A 19,387-nucleotide genomic window follows, 5' to 3' on the forward strand; every position below is an offset into this window, starting at 1 on the left:
GGGGCTCATGCAAGAAGAAATCAAGAGACTCGTTGAGGTCGCACAAGCTTGTACGGATTTTGGAGGATTATACGGACATTTGCATACCGAAATCCAAGGTTGTACGGATTACTGCTGTGGTACGGATGTCGCTGTACGTTTGTGTGGGGAATGACCGTACAATGTGTACGGACAGGTGCAATACGGAATTGCAATGTGCAGGCTGGCAAGGGTTTGCTATACGGAAAGGCTGTGAATGGGCTGGACCAACTGTTCCGTATAGACCTGCCGTACAAAATTTACGAACAATGCACGGGCTGTGCGCTAATCAGCCGTACAGGTTGTATGGGCTAGTGGCAATTGTCTTGGACTGCATGCACGGGCAAGTGAATCAATGTTGCACGAGCAACTAGCTATGTGGTGGTGTGGAGAGAATGCTCTCAAATTGGTATGCCATAGCCCATGAATGGGCTTAGTTGGATGCTCCGAGGTTGTCACATGGTTGTTTATGCCTTCATCTGTGACTTTGTGCACATTAGTGATCCCGGTATGCTTGATGAAGGTGGAGCCCAACAAGGCTGATGCAAAGGGGCATTGATGCCTAATGGAATGTGGGGTCCTCTGAATGCAAGAGGATTTGTGACCATTCTGTAATCTCTTTCAGGGAACTCCACGTAATAAAGAAATACCGAAAGGGGCGCCAAGGGTTTGGGGCCAATCTGTGTCCTTGTTCTTGAGCAGGAGCACTCTAGCTCCCAATTTGGATTTGAAATATTTGCTAAGAATTGTTTATGTGAAAGCATTCACTGGTTAGTCGTGTAGTACCACCCTCTTGTTGGACTTGAGGCCGGTTTCACTCATCCTCCAAAAACACAACAAAATAGTGCAGTTTCAATCTGATGGCAGTCACTCACGAGGTTGGAAATCATAAAGTCCATCACGCATAGCAAGGACGAGGTATTATGACATCCCCACCAATGTCATCAATGCCCCCAACTATGGGTGTAGACATAGTATAGACAAATGCTCTCACACATACATATCCACACAGACACTTGAGCGTCCATTTATACAAAAGTCTTTGTACTGAGTTTCCGTCAGCACTCTAGCACAGTCAAATGGAACAAAGGCTAGCTCCTCAAGAGGGATAACTGCAATTGGTATGGAGCTTCAATTTAGACATGTGGATTCCCAAATTGTAATTCACCATGGTCTCCATAAATATTTTTCTTACAAATAATGTCAGTTTTGCCAGAAAAGTGTCCATCTTTCTGAGACAGGAATAAATAGAAGAAAAAAGCATGGAAGTCTTTTGAGTGGAACTAAAAAGATAGAATAGCAAAGTGCTTCTCCTAAACATAAAGCAAACTGACTGTCCCTGTCACGGGCACTAGATTTTCTATGTGCAAACAAACCCATGGATGCTAAAAACCCCTAGGATTTGATGTTAGAAGTGTGTTCAATCGCTAGGTGCATCCACTAGGCCCAAATGCTAGGGCCAAAGCAAGGAATAGAGGGGTCAAAAAGTTGGGTCCAAGGGAAAGCATAAGTGTGTCATTGGTAAGAGGGTTAGAGGCTTTAATGAGCCACATGGCACTCCTTTATGTGCATGTGCTTGCAAGTGTTGACCTCTCTCTAGCCTAGTCTCCTCTCTCTAGCCTTGGACTTTTGAAGGTTTACGAGACGTACGGACACTCACACAAGACACACACATAACCTAGTACTAGATCACCTAGTACCACACACTAACACATCACATCACCACACTCTTTGGCTATGATATCTCCAACAATGTTCCCTCGGAGCATGCCAATGAGGCTTCTCACAATGAGGCAGATGAGGCTGAAGAATTGGATGCAGAAGCTCTCTTTAAGGTGCAGTTGGCAAGTGCACTGGGCACCCTCGTACAGTTGACACAAAACCTTGCTGAAATTTTGAATGCCCCTTCCAAAAGCAAAAAGGTAGCCAAAAAGAACCAGAAAAGGAATACACCCCGTCATACACCTTCTAATGGACAGCCACCTGTGATGCCTTCAGTCAGTCCTGGAATGGGAAATCCCCAACAAGCCAACAATTTTCAGTCCGTTAACCAAGGACAGCAAACTTTTCTCCCCTCAGTGATGCATCCGGGGTACTTTGGAGAAGGCTATGTTTTCCAAGCAATGGTTGGACAGCCCATGGAAGGAAGGTAATGCCTGGCACTTACTTGGCAAGTATGTAGCCAGTACAATTGTCAGCAACCTATGATGGTGGGTAAGCAGGCTGGAAATGCCACTGTGATGTATGTAAATATAGGGTGGTTCAATGAACATGCCTCAAATGCAGGGAATGACCAACCCAGCTATGGGAAGTGGCGGTAATGCACAGAGCATGGGACAGATGATGGCACTGCCATTTTTGCAACCACCTATATCTGACAGTGTTGCACCCAAGGGTAGGTTGAAAGACTTCAAAGAAGGTGGGGCTGCAGTAAAGTTTGATACTTTCAATGGAATGCACGATGGGCTGAAGGCCTTGACCTTTGTGCACAATTTGATGCAGCATATGCTGGAGGGAATTTTACATAGTCATCAAAGGTCAGAAAGGCAGCCACCTTTCTCGAAGGCAATGCGCTCCAGTGGTGGACCAACTTGCTTCTGCAGGACAGAGCTCCTGCAACTTGGGTGGAGTTCAAGCAAGTGTTTTCAGCTGCTTGGCTCACCATCACGTTTAAAGTGGATATTATGACAGCTTGGCACAAGCTAGATGCCACAGCCTGCCCCTAGTTTAAGCCCCACTGTCATTTTCAGCTGGATTCACCTACTCTATCGACGCATGTGCAAGCTTGATGCAAAGTAGCGTCACGATCAATTGCCCATAATTGGGGCTACATGGATGAATTGAAGTAACCAGAAAGTGATGAATGGGGTAGAGGAGGATGGGCAATTGCCAAGGGTACAGGCTCTAATAAAAATGTAAGGAAGAGCAGATTTGGAAGGGGAAGAGAGCTAAGGTCAAGGGAATAACGTCAAATTTTCATTCTAATGGGGGACTTGAACTCGAGACATCCTTTACCAGAAGCATAGGGTCTTAACACTACGCTACATGAAGATGTGAAAGATGTACAGTGAAAGGGTTTAAATTATTACCCTCATAAATAAGAGTGAGGAAGCCCCTCCTCTCATTTATAGATGGACGTTCTCATTAATTACTTCATCTTTATCCCTCCCTCGCTTTTCCCACCCCTCCCCTCCTCCCTTTTCCACTATTAATACATTTTTGAATTCTTTGCAATTGGAGGACGTATTTAGCCCTCTCTAGCTAATTGTACCCCTAGTGACTCCCACTAAATCAGTACAATTTTCCCCTTGAATACACACTGACCAAGCTTACCCAAAAGATGAAATTGACAAAGAAATACCCCCGTTGTCTTGCCTGTTGGTTTCAGTTGATATTTTCTGCCTGGTGGCATGAGAACAATTTTCCTGCGCAAAAAATCTGGTGTTACCTTGTCTAAAAGTTGGGCTAAATCTAAAAATATGGGGTTTAGGCATAAAGCGCTAACAGCACTCTACAAAGTTGCAGTATCTTGAGGGGCTTTGTCAGGAAGATTACCCCTTTGCCCATGGTAAGTACCATTGGATCTTATTAATACACTGCTTTTTTCCTTGCCCTCACTCAACCGCCCACTAATCTTACCTCATTTAACTCTCCAACACTATCAAATCCTCTCCTAAGTCCTTCCCCACCTCCCCCCTCCTCTCCCCCTTCGTCCTCCTGTCCTCCAACTTTTACCTGCTACTCCACTTTCAGTCCACCCATTGACCTTTCATTCAAACCTCCAACAAAACTTAAGGGCAAAAGTGCCTTATCATACATTGAAAAGTTCAAAATGGAAAACATGGTCTAACCCTATAATGATACTTCTGTCCGCAGAAATGTCAACCATTTGTCACAAGAATGCTCATCAAATAATCTTGCCTTAGACATCAGTCACCAAGCCTACAACTGCTCATGGTGGGGTTAAATTTTCCGCCTTGGTTCCTCCTTGGGCATAGTGCCTGAAAAAATATCTGTAGCAGACTGCATCCTGCACTGATCGACAGCCAAGACACTCCTTCCATGCTGGCCTGCCCTTGCTGTTCTGGGCTGCGCTTCCATGGCAATAAGAAGAAGCACAGGAATTACCAGCAAGGGGCCATTAGGAATAAGTTGAAAATGTTTCTTATACAATAAAAGACACTGCACTAACTGTCATTTCGCAGTCAATGGAACCAATAGGAATTCACTTTCAAAAAGCTCGACATTTCAATCTCATAAGACAGCTTTCCATCATAAGATCATCGAAAGACAGTGTCTCAGGTAAAGCTGTCTCTTACTGGCACCTACTGATTACCACAGCAGTTAAACCAGGAAATTTATTCGGCCGTAGAAGACACTCTTTACAATTAACAGCACAAACAAAGCAAACTGATTTGAAATCAAATAAGCTCATTTAAATTGTAACTTTCTGTTTTCCTTTATACATGATTTTGCAAATACTGCAGCAAGTTCTGCAAAAATTGACTGGAGATGTTATACTCACCATACAAGATACCTACAACGAGGCCCACCACCACAGCGGTTAAAGCAACCCACATGAATGCGCTGCAAACTCTTCGAAATGCAGTTCTGCCCATTTAAACAAGTCATTTTTAACAATTCTGCCACAAAGAGCACTTCAAATTGCTACAGCTTCCTCGTTATCAAAGAGCTTGCCCATTTTCAAATTATATGAAATAAAAAATCAATTCTATTACAAAAGAGAAGCAAAAAACAGCATGAAGAGCTCCCAATTACAAGCGCAAAGTATGATACATATCTTATCTTTTCTCTTTCAGATCCAGTGGCGACACTGCCAGGCAAATGTTCCTAAGCTGCTTAGAAGGGCAATATGTTTAATTTGTGTAGTGCACTGTCAGGACTAAACATAGAGCTACATCCTGAATCGATATAGAGGTTTGAAGATTGTAAAGACGCAGACGTAACCACACTCACACACTCTTTTTGGGTATTCCGAAAGCAAAATGGGAATGAGTTCTAGATAGCCAATTTGAAGTTACTGACTGGAATCTGTGGTCAATCATACCGTAGGAGCTTATGTGGACCACTAGACAAAATAGATAGAGCTGCTAACCATATCTCTCATATGTGAAGGTTTATCAAATTTTGATATCCTCACACCCGTTCCCTTCCAAATGGTACAACATACCACGGGACCATTTAAATGTTTCAATTTACAAGGAGAGCGCCACACATCAAAGAGTGTCTTTAATGGGTTTGCAAACTTGCGTGTAGATAGTGATCGTATCACGTGTATTAGAACTCGTCTAATTCAATAAAAAGAGACTACCATAGCAATCAGAGCCATTGCTGCATTTGGCCCAATGAACGAGGCAGAGCTTCAAGCAATTTAAGAAACTGTATCCAGATCCTTCAGATGACACAAACAACCTAACATATCGAATCAGAGCTCACTTGATAGCAAATTGCATAATCAAGGTAGAGCAAGAAGAGAGTAACGTACTTATCCTGGTCAGCTTCGTAGTAGAACATGGTGAATGGAATGATAAAAAACACAAGAATGGCGTTGATAATATACACTGCTAGCCAAAGTTGTTTCATTGGCAGAGTGAAATTACAAGCTCCATTGTATATGGAATGCTGGCAAGCATGTTGGTTTGCAATGTCTGCGGGAAGCATTAAAATCGATATCTCTGCAATTGAAAGCCCCAGAATAACAACAATTTTGGGGAAATACGCTTGATTGGCATCGTCAGGATGCTGGTAGTTGATAAGAAGGTACGTGTTGAAGATGAGCGAAAGAACGCACACCACAATCACAATCACCAACAATATGAGGTTAAAATCACCCATGATGTAACTGCTCTCAGTGTGTCACATCGATGGCAGGTACATAAACGTGCTCTGCGTCAATTGTCCGGCCCAAAGCGTCGGGCCCAATGCTGCTGCACAAATGCACAAGCCAGGAAGCTTAGATAAACACAATGAGAGCGCCGAAGGACTGGAATCGCCACTGGAGAAAGGCTTTAACAAAAAAGAAAAAATGCTGAAAAAAACGGCATTTTTACCATTGGGATAGTGAAATCGATCGATGGCTGGATGGATTTTACACCGATGGAGACCAAAACACGATCGCCCAAAAACGATTTACGTCGATGGAGACCAAATCACGATCGCCCAAAACGATGGGAGGCTGCGAACGACGATTCTGTGGGCAGATCTAGAGAATTGGGCTGGAAGAGCGAACGATGGATTACCCAAAATGTATGGGGTGTGAGCGAGAGAGGGAAGGGGAAGGGGAAGGGAAACTATTATATACTGTCCTCCGTGTAGGTGCAATTTGCATATAAGAACATGCTTATTAGTTAATTTAATGATACCCCTTCCTCATCTTTTTTCTCATGTCCGAGAAAGGTGGGAACTTGGTAGTGAACGCAAACTTGTACTTGTGAGCCAAGGTGTTTGCACACTAAAGCCCCACCCTGCACAAGCTTGAATAATACGAGTAGCTTGATCCGTCCACGATGGGTTAGAGACTCGCTCTGCTAGGTCTCAAGGTGGGAGTTTAAAATGTCTTGAATAAATTTCAAGTTTTAAGACAGTATTGATTTGGTCACACCACTAGAGCCTCCAAGGAGGCGTAATAGGCAAGGTATAGAAGATATCATAGACTCATGTGCGAATCGAGCCAAGCTACATGAGTCACTAGTTGCGGTGATGGACGCCCTCACAATGTTAAAAAGAAACCTTGATGCAGCTGGTAAGTATTCATGAATTTAATGCACATATTTTCAGCTTTTTGGTTTCATCATGGGTGGCTCTCTTGATGAATTTGCACAGAAAAAGGCAAGGACAAAGTAATGGACAAGAGCCCCAAACCTTCATGGTCAATGTTAGCTTGGGTGTAACCAATCGCGAAACTATTTTCGGGGCCATTTTAGGGCCACGACGCAATGCATTTCTTGGTGAATATTTGAATTTTGCGCGAACTCGAGCTCTCGTCGAAAATTTCCCGACGTCATGAAGGCGCAATGGCATAATAATGAGACACAATCTATTTGTTCAGAATACTGCATAGCTCGACACATGGCATCTCTGCACTGCTTCACGTAGTGCAGTCTTTGGCTTACGTCGCCTAATTACTTATTATCACGGAGCCTTTTGCTACAACTTTGCCACCTGTCACTGGGCATGCACCCATGCAGATCATTAAAATTGAAGGTTGGCTTGGAGAGACCACTGCGCTAGTTCTTTCTGTAATAATTAAACGCAATCTATCATTATGAACACCGTCACAACACAATCTCTGGCCTGACCACCTGTCATCATGCAGCCTTTTGCTACTTCCTTGCCCGCAGCTCATGTAAATCATAGGTTGGCTTAGAGAGACCACCACGCTGGTTTTTGGCATAATAATGAGACAGTCTATCATTCTGAGCATTGAGCGCAGTCTCTGAATTCAAGGTTGTCTTGGAGAGACCACCATGCTGGTTCTTGAAGTTATAGCTCCGTTACCTATTTTTACATATTACGGGAGGAGATCTATGAAAGCCACCGCACTGGTTCTTCGAGTTATATATTTGTGTACCAAGGAAAATGTATTCCGTTGTGCAACCAAACAAAATGCAATTGACAATATGGCCCTTGAGGGGTCCCCTTTAGGGGCAAGGACCATATCTACATGCATTATACAATATCTAGGATGCCAATGGACAGAAATGGCATGTTGATATGGCCCTTGTCCCTAAAGGGGACCCCTCAAGGGCCATATCATCAATTGCATTTTTTAAAAGTTTAATTGTATTTTTCTAGATGTATCTCCATGCAACCACAACGGTGGGGTCGTTAGAGTTATTTTAGCACTATTTTGGTCATAAACCAAGGAAATTGTAGTCCTTCTTTCCTGGTATTTTAGTCCTTAGTGTAGTAAATATAAATGATGACAAAAGTACAAATTATGGAGTGAAAATTGAGCAAAAGAGATTACAATGTACATTTATGTCCAATAACAGGTTACATAAAAATTATCAACTTATATTGAGCAAAAATTGATTAGAGGATCTTACATTTATAAAAACTCGACAATTGCTGAGAGCTTTAAACAAAAGATTACAGATAGTGGCCATAACCATTCAAATACAAATATAAAAGTTAACAACAGTGCATACTGAGAGCCTCAAGTTAAACAAAAAGAGAATACATAAATGCCTTAGAGACCAAAACATTACATCCACTGAGCCAAAAGATCGTTGAGCTCACCCAAAAGATTACATCCAACCATTGTGGAGAGCCTCATTTGAGCAACAGGGAATTTGTACAACTCAGTTTTCCGCCAATCTAGCTTGTTGCATTAAAAAATTTTAGGGAGCCAAAGGAGGATACGATGGAGAAGCCAAAGACCATTTGCATTGCCAGGACTTAGATTATGCCCTATGTGAGCATGTTATCCAAGGTGCTGACATTCAGATGTGTGGGGAGTCACCTGTGGGAATGAAGGGTCTCCACTAGTGCGAGCATTTCTACTCCACGTGAGTGCAACGCAATCACCTTATATGAGAAGGCAGATATTATTGGGATCACAGAGCATCGAGGAGGGGACCAACTAGGCATGCTGAAGATGAGTCGGTGAGCAGAAGATGAGCATGGGAGCAGATGCAATGATGAGAGTTGGAGGAGGGAGCGTGGAGCAAAGTAGAGCAGGGGTGGAAAAGAGATAGAGAATAGAGGAGGGGTGTGGAGCAAAGTAGCAGAGCATGGGCGAATCAGAGCAACATAGTAAAATGCCAAATGCCACAAATCTTATATATATTATGAAGTTCGATCCACCATGGTGGCTGGAGCCCGGGGTTCCATCCATATTAATTGTAGGCCACCACAATGGAATCCCCCAGACGGGCTAGTAATCATGAAGAAGATGCCATGTGGTGCCACTCTGGTGGCTAGTAATTAACTTAGCCATGATAGACGTGGCTGATGAGAGCCACCACCACCGAGCAGTAATTCTCATTACCATGTCTAATCACTCATTACCATGCACTCTAGACTCTAGTTCTCTACTGAGCATGAGAGTTCGATGACTAGTAATTTTTACTGGACTCGTAGTGATCATGCATGCTAAAGCGCGGTGGTGGGTGAGCGGTGGCAGGGTGGAATCGTAGCCATGATAGACGTGGCTGATGACAGCCACCACCATCAGGCAGTAACTCCCACAAAAGTAAATCACAAAGACTAATCACCTCTAATCTCTCATTACCATAATTTATTGCACTCATAGTAATCATGCATGCAAGCCTGGTGGTGTTAACTAGAAGTTGAGTAATTGTGGGCCATTGTGGTGGCTGGTAATTAGCTGACAGCCCATTGGATCTTAGCTGCCACCACAAATGTGGTTGGGAATCTTAGATGCCACCACCTCTAATCATTCATTACCATATGCAAGTCAATACTGCCGCCTTGAATTAATCAAAATTCGGGCCAACCACTGCGGTGGCTCTCACCTTAACAATAGTCGGGCTACAACCACTGCGGTGGCTCTCACCTTGATAGTGTAGTTGGCTATTCCATTCCCTTAACCGTTTCCTCTTATATCCCTCTCGAGCGTTTTGTTCTCCCTTGCAATCTCAAGCCTCCACTGTTCCATTTCCTTCACTGCTTCATCTTCTATCCCTCTTGACCATTTCTTTCTTCCTTGCACTCTTCTTGCAACTTCTATCCCCTCTCATAATGGACCCTGCACAGCCCAGGAGCTCCTCACACAATCTTTCCTCTCCCTCTGTAGCACAATCCCTCCTCCCTTGATCTTGAAATGGTGACATATGGGAGCTCCTCTCTCGCTATTCAAAATCCCAATTTGGATGCTCTCCAAAACTTCACCAGGATGGTGCAGGAGGTGAACATGAAGGAGGGGCAACTAGTCTGTCAAGGTCACAAGATTACCATCAATGAAAGCATGATTGAAAAGGCTCTATGAAATTTTGGAGGCAGTGTGCAAGCACTCTTTTTTGAGAAGTAGTGGAAGAGACAAGATATTCTAGATGCATACCCCAACTCTCAAATTAGTAAAGATGGTGGAGCCAAGATTTCAAGCTTGCCAATAGACCTCCAAGATGTACTGAAGAAGACAATTCACTTCTTTCCTGATACAAGAGGAACCTACAAGTTCTAGCAAGTTCAAGTAGCAGTAGAGCAACTGAAAGGACGTGATGTATCTTTCTCAAGGGCAATCTCCAAGAGCATGTTAACCAACCTAAAGAATTGCATGGATGGCAAAACCCAATTGTCATCTCAGTCCGCTAGAGTTGCAATGCACCTGATGGCATCCACCCTCAAAGGGATTTTTGAGCAATACAAGAAGCAAATATCTCAGAAGGTGACTTTTCTACAAGAGAAAGCCACCGATGCAGCAAAGGCAACACAACTTGAGAAAAGTCTCATGGAAGATGCAGAAGCCAAGGAGGCACAAGAGCAAGCTGAGGCCACCACAAAATTGGTCGATATGGAAAGGCATTGAAGAGAAGAAGCAGAGAAACGCATGAAGGAGCTCTAAGATAGGCTCAAAGAAGTGAGAAATGATGGGGACATGGCCGACAAGGAGTTAGAAAAGATGCGAAAGAACCTTGAGGATCAAAGAGCCGAAAAGGAGGGTCTTTACAAACGGCTCTGCAACATGTAGAACTCATTGAACATTGAAAAAGACTAGATGATGGAGGAGCTGAAAAGGGAGAATGCAGAAACCAGAAAGGTGATGCAGGAATTGCGAGAGAGCGTCATGGCCAAGAAGGATGGGGCAGAGAGTAGTCGGGGTGGAGAAGACAACGAGGCAGCTCCCCAGGCTAGGAAGGATGCAGAGAGCAGGCACCACCACAGTGGAGAAATTTGCAGTAGCCACAGTGGGTTGTTTTTTTGAAACATTGTTGGAAGTCCAAAGAGCAAGCTACAATACCCTGCAAGAAGATCACGATAGATGTTTACACAAGCTTGCCATGGCTTTCGATAGTTATGAAAAGCAGTCTGTCACCCTGCGAGATTTCCAAACTAGAGTGGAAGTCTTGTAAACCACCCATGAAGAAGTTTTTCAAGAATTTACGAAAGTTCAACAGATGCTGAGGGATTCTAATGAAGCTATTGCATAGAGATGAGCAAAAAGTGGAGGAGATGAAGGAGAACATCCACAGCCTTAGGATGAGGGAGGAAGGAATCAAGAAGCAACTTCGTCCTATACAGAGCAAGACTATGGTATTGACGGCCACAATAGTTAAATCGAATGCCTATTCTGCTATGCAGCAAGGTCCGAAATGCATGGTCTGCCATACCCCCATCATAGATGACTGCTGTATCCGATGGCCTGCATGCTACTACCCTATCCACGTTTTTTGCTTTGGAGTGTGGGTGCATACAAAATCGCTATGTAGAGAATGCCATTTGCCATTGCCCAGGTCATGGATGGATCAAATGTGCTTGCCTGCTATAGCTATCTATGATGAGAAAGTAGATGTTGCAGCTCAATTTGCCATTTGGGCAAAAGATCTTAAAGACAAGGAGCTCAAATTGAAGAAGACCAAGACCGAACCTGGCTGCGAGGAAAAGGAGCCTGAAGGGAGGAACCAGCCCCCTTCTGGAAAGGAGCAAAAAGGGTCGAGCCTGCAACTAGGAAGCTCAAATCAAGGAAAGAGGAAGCGGTATGAAGGGAAGGAGTCTTTGAGATTGTAATCTATGTAATCTTTGTGTAATGTATTGAATTGTTAATGTTCTCTAGGGTTTATTTAGGCAATGTTTTCTCAACTAATGTTGGTGAACTGAAAGGAAAGCATGGAGTGAACACAAACTGAGAATTCTTGCTTATGGAATGAAGAAAGGTGAGGTCCTTAAGTAGGCACCTCTTACATGATCACTGACATCACTGATAACCTCCGAGCTCCACAATCATCTCCTCAATCTGCTCCTAGATTCTCTCAATCATCCTATGTGGCTTCTACCACCACCTAACAGCGCTTATGGGCACCTAACTGTGCCTCTAGCACACACACATAGAAAGCAAGGTGTGCCTGGGGCATACATCTTGAGATATCCCATCATACCCCCCCTCGAGGGAATGCCTCAGGCTATGTCAAGGATACATCTAGTCTCATAGTTTCTCATGCCATCTCATGGTGGTCAAGGATAAATCTATGGCTAGGTTCTCATGCTAGCAAGGGGTTCCCAAGGGTGTGAAGTAAACAAAAGGGATACAAAAGACCTTCCAATGGTTATCTCCCCTGCATGTACATGCACACAATGTCTGCAGGAGGTACCATGGAGCAAAACACATACACTTGGCCTACATCATATGGTGACCAGAGGTGTTTACAAAACACACAATAGTTTATTTCATTCATTTTGGAGGACTATCCAGGCTGAGTACCTTGACTCAACATAAAAAAGAGAGATCTGGAGCATATATGGAGATGATTCAAAAAGCATAATCTTCATAGGATGCCTCATCTTGTGGAGGCACATCAACTGAAAGTAGATTGGCAGTTTCTGACTTTGTAGTTGCTTCCTTTTTGGCTTTGATCAACCAATTAGCTTTTTCTTTTGTAGACATCTTTCCATTCCATATCTTCTTTTTCAAAAGCATAAACTTGGCTTTTGTTTGCCAAGTATGGAAATTAGTTACATCCAACTTCTCAAAAAAGGTCTTAGCTTCCATGGCAAGGTCTTACCCGAGGGTAGTGTCTAGTGCCTTACAAGTGAAATATGAGCAATAAAAAATAATCCTTCAAAGAGTAACTACTTGAATACTTTGACTTGGATTTCTCTATGTGACTTAAGTAAATGTCAAAGCATAAGGCAATTAGTCAGAGCAACATTTATGCAAGATGTCTAAGCAAAAGATGACCAAGTAGATGCTAGAAAATGAGCATAGCAGACTGAAAATAAATCTTGGTCAAACTTTGACTGTCCAAAGTCAAACTTAGACTTGCATAGTCAAGCTTTCATGGCCAAAGAGGCAGCTCAGAAATCTGCTCCAATTCGTCATGTAGAGGTCGAAATTCAGAGGGTTTTTGCATTGGAGAGGAAGGTAAACATGTAGAGCTTCACCCTCAGAAAGGAATCATGCAGAAGATAAACACGACGCTTAGCATTGTAGAAGAACCGTGGACTGCTTTTTTGATGAAATCTACCCGAATGTTGCTCCAAATGAGCTTAGACTTAATGAGCAACAAGGTCGTGATGTCGCCCAGCTCCCTCTGGAAGGAATTAGACAATGTTGCTCTCCATAGTGAGAACCAGGATCATTAGATTGAGTTGCAACGAGTGTAGCACGTGATGCCTACTATGATTTTATTCTCATTTTGCATAGCGCTAAGCATGCAACCCTTCTAACGAAATTCAGCGCCCCCCCACACATCACACTCTCACCTCCCTCCCCCCTTTCTCTTTCTCATAGTCTGGCCCCCCTTCTCACAACATCCCCCCCCCACTACTCCCTTTCCCACTCTGTGCCGCCACCAAGCTATGAATAGGCCAACTACTATCAAGTCCCCCTTACATCACACTTGTCCTCTCATAACCTTCCCTCCCTCTCCCACTCTTAGATCAATGCCCCCGCTCACATCACACTTGCCCCCTCTCATAACCTTCCCACTTTCGACCACCATGCCCAATAACAATGGTGAGTTTATTGAGCCCCCCTTCCCAGATCACAATTGCACTCTCATCCCCCCCCCTCTCTATCACACTAGCATCACCCTTCCCTTACTTTCCCATAGCCACTCCCCCCTCTATCGCACTAGCACCACCCTTCCCTTACTTTCCCATAGCCACTTCCCTCTCCGACAGTCTAAACCCCCTCTCACCACATCCTCCTTCTTCCTCCTCTCATTTTTCCTCTGCCATCACACCACCACCCCTCCTCGTTTTTTCCTCCTCCTCCTCCATTTTTTCACATCCACCCCCAATCTCTTTTCTCAAGGTAATCTTTTCTCCTTCCCTCTCCTCCCCCTTTCCTTCTTCCCCTTTTTCACCCTCACCTTCCCCCTCCCTCCCCCACCCCCCCCCCTCTCTCTCTCTCTCTCCTGACACAAACTTAATTCAATGTTATGGAATTGTATTTTCAATATTTCTTGCTGTGGAAATTATTTTATTTTGGTCAATTGTGATAGGAGTGCACTGGATGCAGCAGGGGCCCTAGTGGATACTTTGTGGGGTTTAGTTGGGGATGCCTAACTACTTGTGTTTTGCCAGGCTAGATGGTTAGTATTATTGTTGATTCCATGTTAATACTAATGTTGCTAGTGTTACTAGTGTTATTGTAATTGATCGCAAGGTGTGTATTTTGATGTCTGTATATCAAGCATACAATTGAGTTGGGATTAGTTGGTGTGATGATTCATCAATTAATTGTAACAACAAACATAATTAGTGGCTTGAGTATAGGTGATAAGTTGGATAATGAGGAACGGAGATGGTGAAGGTGATTTAGATCGAAGTATCGAATGGTTGCCAAAGGCCATGGGCCATATTGTAAAGTAATGAATTATTAAGCTGTGGGCTAATTTATTTTCTTAATAGTGGATGAGGGCATATAAAGCCTTGTGATATTTTGAGCTCGTGGAGCTATGTTGAGCAATCCCTCTAATTGTGGACAAGGGATGCTTTTGGATGTACTATTATTGGCTCCTTGCTTTTTGGAATTACAATTATAAATACTCTAGATGGGAAGCAAGAGCCACCATCTAGGGGGGCAGATTGGACCCCATGTAGTGTCCCCTCTCTTTCTCTTCTCTCCCCCACTCGTTTCCTTGTTCTTGGTTTCTATGGTTTTGGTAAATCATGAATGCTTAATTCAAATTTTCATAATAGTGGTATCAGAGCCTGGCTATACTATAGTTTGATTACGGGAGGCGAGCGACATGGTTTTCTCGAGTCATTTTGACTATTTGATTGCTAGGTTTTGAGTTCATATGCAAAAGTTATCAAAGATGCTTCAAAAATCAATGCTACAATTGCAATTGACAAAAATAGCTCACACTGGCTTGTTCAAAGGGTATGTGTCGATTCTTTTAAGAGGTTGGATCACTATATTCTGACTTAAGGTAAAAAATTTCTAGTTGTTTCTTTTCACTACCTACTATTGACGAATGTCGCATATGATGAAGTCAATATGAAAGAGAGGCTCTGCGAGGAATCTCTTTTGAACCACAAAGTTATCAGACCGATGATTGTACAAGAACCAAAAGAAAAGTTGATTGTGTCTCAACCACGTAAGCAAATATTTGGAAGGACAAAGGAGATACATATCTATTCCCATATTTTTGTTTTGCCATATTTTCTTACTATTCAGTACTATATAGAGACAAGAAAGAATGGTATGGCGATGGAAGGGAATAATTGAATCTGAAGTAGAGTGATATATCATATTAAAATATCATGAAAAGGAGAATAAATATGATAGCCTCTATAGGATCTACGATAATCTAGGTGAGCTAAGAGTTTTTTATAATTAAATAAGCATGATTATGTACATTGATAAGGATGAGAACGTGTGGTATGTATGAAATAAGAAATATAATTACTTAGAGGGCTTGTATCCTCATAGCTTGCTTGAGTAGATGCCAATCCTAGCTTGTTTGTAGATAACAAAATTATCATATTATGATACATATGGTATGCTTGGATAAAGTGTTCTGCTAAAGTAAACTGAATTGGAGAAAATTAAAGAGAAGAAAAAGCATATTACATTTTTGCTAAGCAAGCGGGAAGGCATGATTGTTCGTTGGCAAGATTTTTGCTCTAGTAATTTCTTTACAAAACTATTTTTATAGATAATGAAAAATAGTTGGTATGTCAGATAATATCTTTTATGTATTTTCTAGCAGTTAAAGAAAATATCTTTACAAAATTGCTTTTATAGATAATGAAAAATAGTTGGTATGTCAGGTAATATCTTCTATGTATTTTCTAGCAGTTGAAGAAAATACATATTGGATTATTACTAGCTACCAAGTTAAATTAGAAACTTTGACATGTGATTAGACAATGACATACATATAGCCTTCTATTGAACACACAATAGTATGTGTCACTTATTGTTACTCACATCATAAGGAAAAAGAATTATGCTTTGTATTTGTTATTATTTCTCAATATCATACCGGTATGGGACAATATAGATATCGAGGAATATGACAAATATAATGCTTGGATCTGTACCATAATAACATAAGCAATGAATTAATGCGGTATTGTACTTTCTCTTGGTACAGGATAAGAATAAAATTCTTGCATAAGTTTTGAATTGGCTAAAGTCATTATCTCTTGGTTAATGAGAGCTTAAGATCTCTTGAATAATTTTTTTGACCATGATAATACTTGATGAATATCCAAGAGAGTATTCTTTACATCTCTACTCGTTGACTCAGAAAGTCAAATACACAACTGAGGTCAGTTTCAATCCAAGCAAGAGGGATGTACCCCTTGGGGAAATTTTTCGCTCAGTTGGGAGGTTCCCTCCCTAGAGCATGCATTCTTAATTTGGTCATTCTTTTTACACAACTCATGTATCTCCACATTTTGGTGTTATCCTCTCACTCCCATTCCTAACATGTGGTATCAATACCCTACTCCTCTACTACCTCTAGCTACTAAGAGGCATCATGTAGAACAAGTGTGGAACCACCTCCAAACAAGAACAATGTTGGTTACAGATGGATTTACAAGGTCAAACGTATTGCACAATGGAAAGATAAAAGGCAAGATAAATTTATTAAAAATTGCTCTTAGTAGTAAGGAGTGGATTTCAAGAACCTTTGTACGAAGGATCAAAGTGAAGACAATCAATTTATTATTATCGATCGCATGCACGTTGGACTTGTAGGTTCATCAGATGGATGTCAAATCATCTTTTTTTAATGTAGATTGTAGGAAAAAATTTACATGCAATGCTCATGCAACAGTGACTGAGTTTTAAGGTTAAAGAAAACAAACACACGGCACACAAGTTGAAGGAACCAATTTATGATTTAAAAGCCACTCACTCCATGCTCTTTTGGTATAGCAAGATCGATGCATAGATCAAGTCAAAAAGACTATGAGACATCTCATAATCATTGCACCATGTGGATGACTTGAGCACTGTAGACAATAGCATGAGAAGATAGATCAAGTAGACTTCTGTAAGCTCTTTGACATGGGGGATTTGTCACATTGGATTTTGGGCACTCAAATCAATAGGAATGAAGATGGGATCTTTCTCAATCAACGAAGGTACATTGATGAAATGCTCAATATGCCAAAATGTAAACTTGTTAGCCATCCAATTGAAATAGACCAAAATACTATTAAGATGGAGAGTGAACAGTTCCAAGACACTACATTATAATGGTAAGAAGTTGGCAAATTGATTTACATAATGGCAATAACCAAACCAAACATTAGTTTTGCAACACGCTTGGTCAACGAATTTCTAGAAATCCCATTTGAGCATCATTAGAAATTGCTAGAGAGGATCTTCAAGTACTCAAAGGTACAATGGACCGTCAATTGTCATATGTGAAGGACACAAGTCAGAAACTACACTTCATGGGCATTTGTGAGTCACTTTGGTCAAGGGGAAGGTGAAAAGTCAACAATTAGTTGTACATTCTTGCTAGATCACCATTGCATAGTATGGACAACACATAGTTGCTTTATTGATAAGTGACGTAGTATAAAGGCATGCATGTATAGGGGAATGTGCCAAGGGACACCATTTCGAGAAGGAAAGTGGCCTAAAAATGGTGAGCAGTCGACAGCCGCGAGCTATTTTTTGGTCGCTTTTTGACCCAGAATGGCTGACTAGAGCGCATTCTGCCACGTGGAGAGCCGTGGGGAGGCTATGACCGTAGGGTGGGTTGTAGATCTGACGGCACAAATAGAGCGCCTCATTTGGATCGTCGGATCGAACGGCATGGGTAGCTTATTATTAGTAAAGGCATCTGTGGCCATCGGATGCAATTAGATCCAATGGATCTAAAAGCGAAGGAATGGTAGCCCTTGGATCTGTGTTACATCCAATGGCCCTAATTGAAAGTGGTAGCGGCGGCAGCGCAGGTCATTTGTGCACTTTGAACTTTCTATGGAGTCTCCTAAAAGTGCGGTAAAGTGTGTACGGTTCTCCTGCTTTCATATTACATAAGACTTGGGGGACATTCCACAAATGCAACATGTGTAGGTGGAGGGAAAGGCTTGTACTACGGCAGTCTACGTGGACGGTAGACAGGGTGACACGCAAGGCTACGCTGGCACGCAAAGGTTTGCCACGTGGATGAGCCGGGGGCGCCAGCATAAGATTCCTCGGACATCGGGAGGCGAACCCTTTACCACGTGGACCTGCTATAATGGGCGCGAGAAATTCCGCCACGTGCCTGCCTTCAGCGACGCAGAGTCCAGACTGGAACGTGGCAGGCTTATCGGGCTCCACGGCCTGCCACGTCGGACAAACGCAAGACGAATCAAGACTTTTTTAAAGGTTTCAACACGACCTCAAGTCAAAGCTCAAGTCTGGCCTCTAGCAATAAGCCAGCTGTAATACTTTTCTTTTTCCTTTTCACACTTTAATCTAATCTCATTTGCACACAAAATAAGAGCATTAGGGGACATGTCCCGCATCCGAGCCTGACTTGGTTAGGGGCAATTTGGATCATCACGGTGCTCTTTTGCTTCGGTTAATAAGTGCAGCTATTCCCTCCCATTGGCAGCTCTCAGCTGCACCAATGAGGGTGCAACAAGGTGCTATTTAATGCTACAAACCAGTAGCTCGAATCAGCACCATTCCTTTGGAACAGGGGCTTTGTTGCCGAAGTGATTTCTTGGTCTAATTTAAAAATCAAGTTTTAAAGGTGAATGTGACTGCTCACTCGAGCTGGAAGACATCATAGATTCTCGAATCAAGGGGTATGTATGACCATCCCCTCAGCATTTGTGTGTTGCGTGCGTGCATTAACAGAGGCGTTTGATAGAAAATTGGATTTGTGTGGTAGCCCTAGAAGAGTGATCCATGCTAGTGTTGCTGGCAAGAATTGGGGTTTGAGTTCAAGAAGTTGGCTTTTGGTTGCATGGATCTACACAACGACACCATCACGCCAACAAAATTAAAAAAATACACTGCATAGGAGAAACATCTTTCTCAAGCCTCAATTGCCATATGACGCTTCTGAAACTTTATTGGACATTTACATTTTAAATGCAGATATGGACTCGCATCCTAGACATGTCACCTCAAGGCTATACACACAAGTCATATGTTCCAAATGCCTTATATACTTCCTTTAACCATATGGGTGTCTGAACGTTTTTAGGAGGAGAACATTCATCAATAATTGCTTCAAAAGGGGAGGAGCTCTAT

General features: G+C 42.5%; 1 protein-coding gene across 2 annotated transcripts in view; it reads right to left on the reverse strand.

Moving 5' to 3' along the window:
* Window positions 1–6,284, reverse strand: part of LOC147884124 (LIMR family protein At5g01460-like) — a 36,840-nt gene extending 30,556 nt beyond the window's left edge. Inside the window, exons 1-3 of one of the 2 annotated variants that reach the window (XM_087398336.1) lie at window positions 6,090–6,284; window positions 5,525–5,963; window positions 4,544–4,629 (exon numbers count right to left, since the gene is read on the reverse strand). In XM_087398336.1, coding sequence (XP_087254462.1) covers window positions 4,544–4,629; window positions 5,525–5,874 — 436 coding nt within the window. In that variant the 5' untranslated portion in view covers window positions 5,875–5,963; window positions 6,090–6,284. Of the gene's footprint in view, window positions 1–4,543; window positions 4,630–5,524; window positions 5,967–6,089 lie in introns of both variants that reach the window. The other variant, XM_087398335.1, reaches the window with a different exon arrangement.
* Between the last annotated feature and the right edge of the window lie 13,103 nt (window positions 6,285–19,387).

The sequence above is a fragment of the Dipteris shenzhenensis genome, chromosome 27, assembly GCF_047967505.1.
Source record: "Dipteris shenzhenensis isolate YYH24624 ecotype China chromosome 27, Dip_SZ_1.0, whole genome shotgun sequence".
Taxonomy (NCBI): Eukaryota; Viridiplantae; Streptophyta; class Polypodiopsida; order Gleicheniales; family Dipteridaceae; genus Dipteris; species Dipteris shenzhenensis.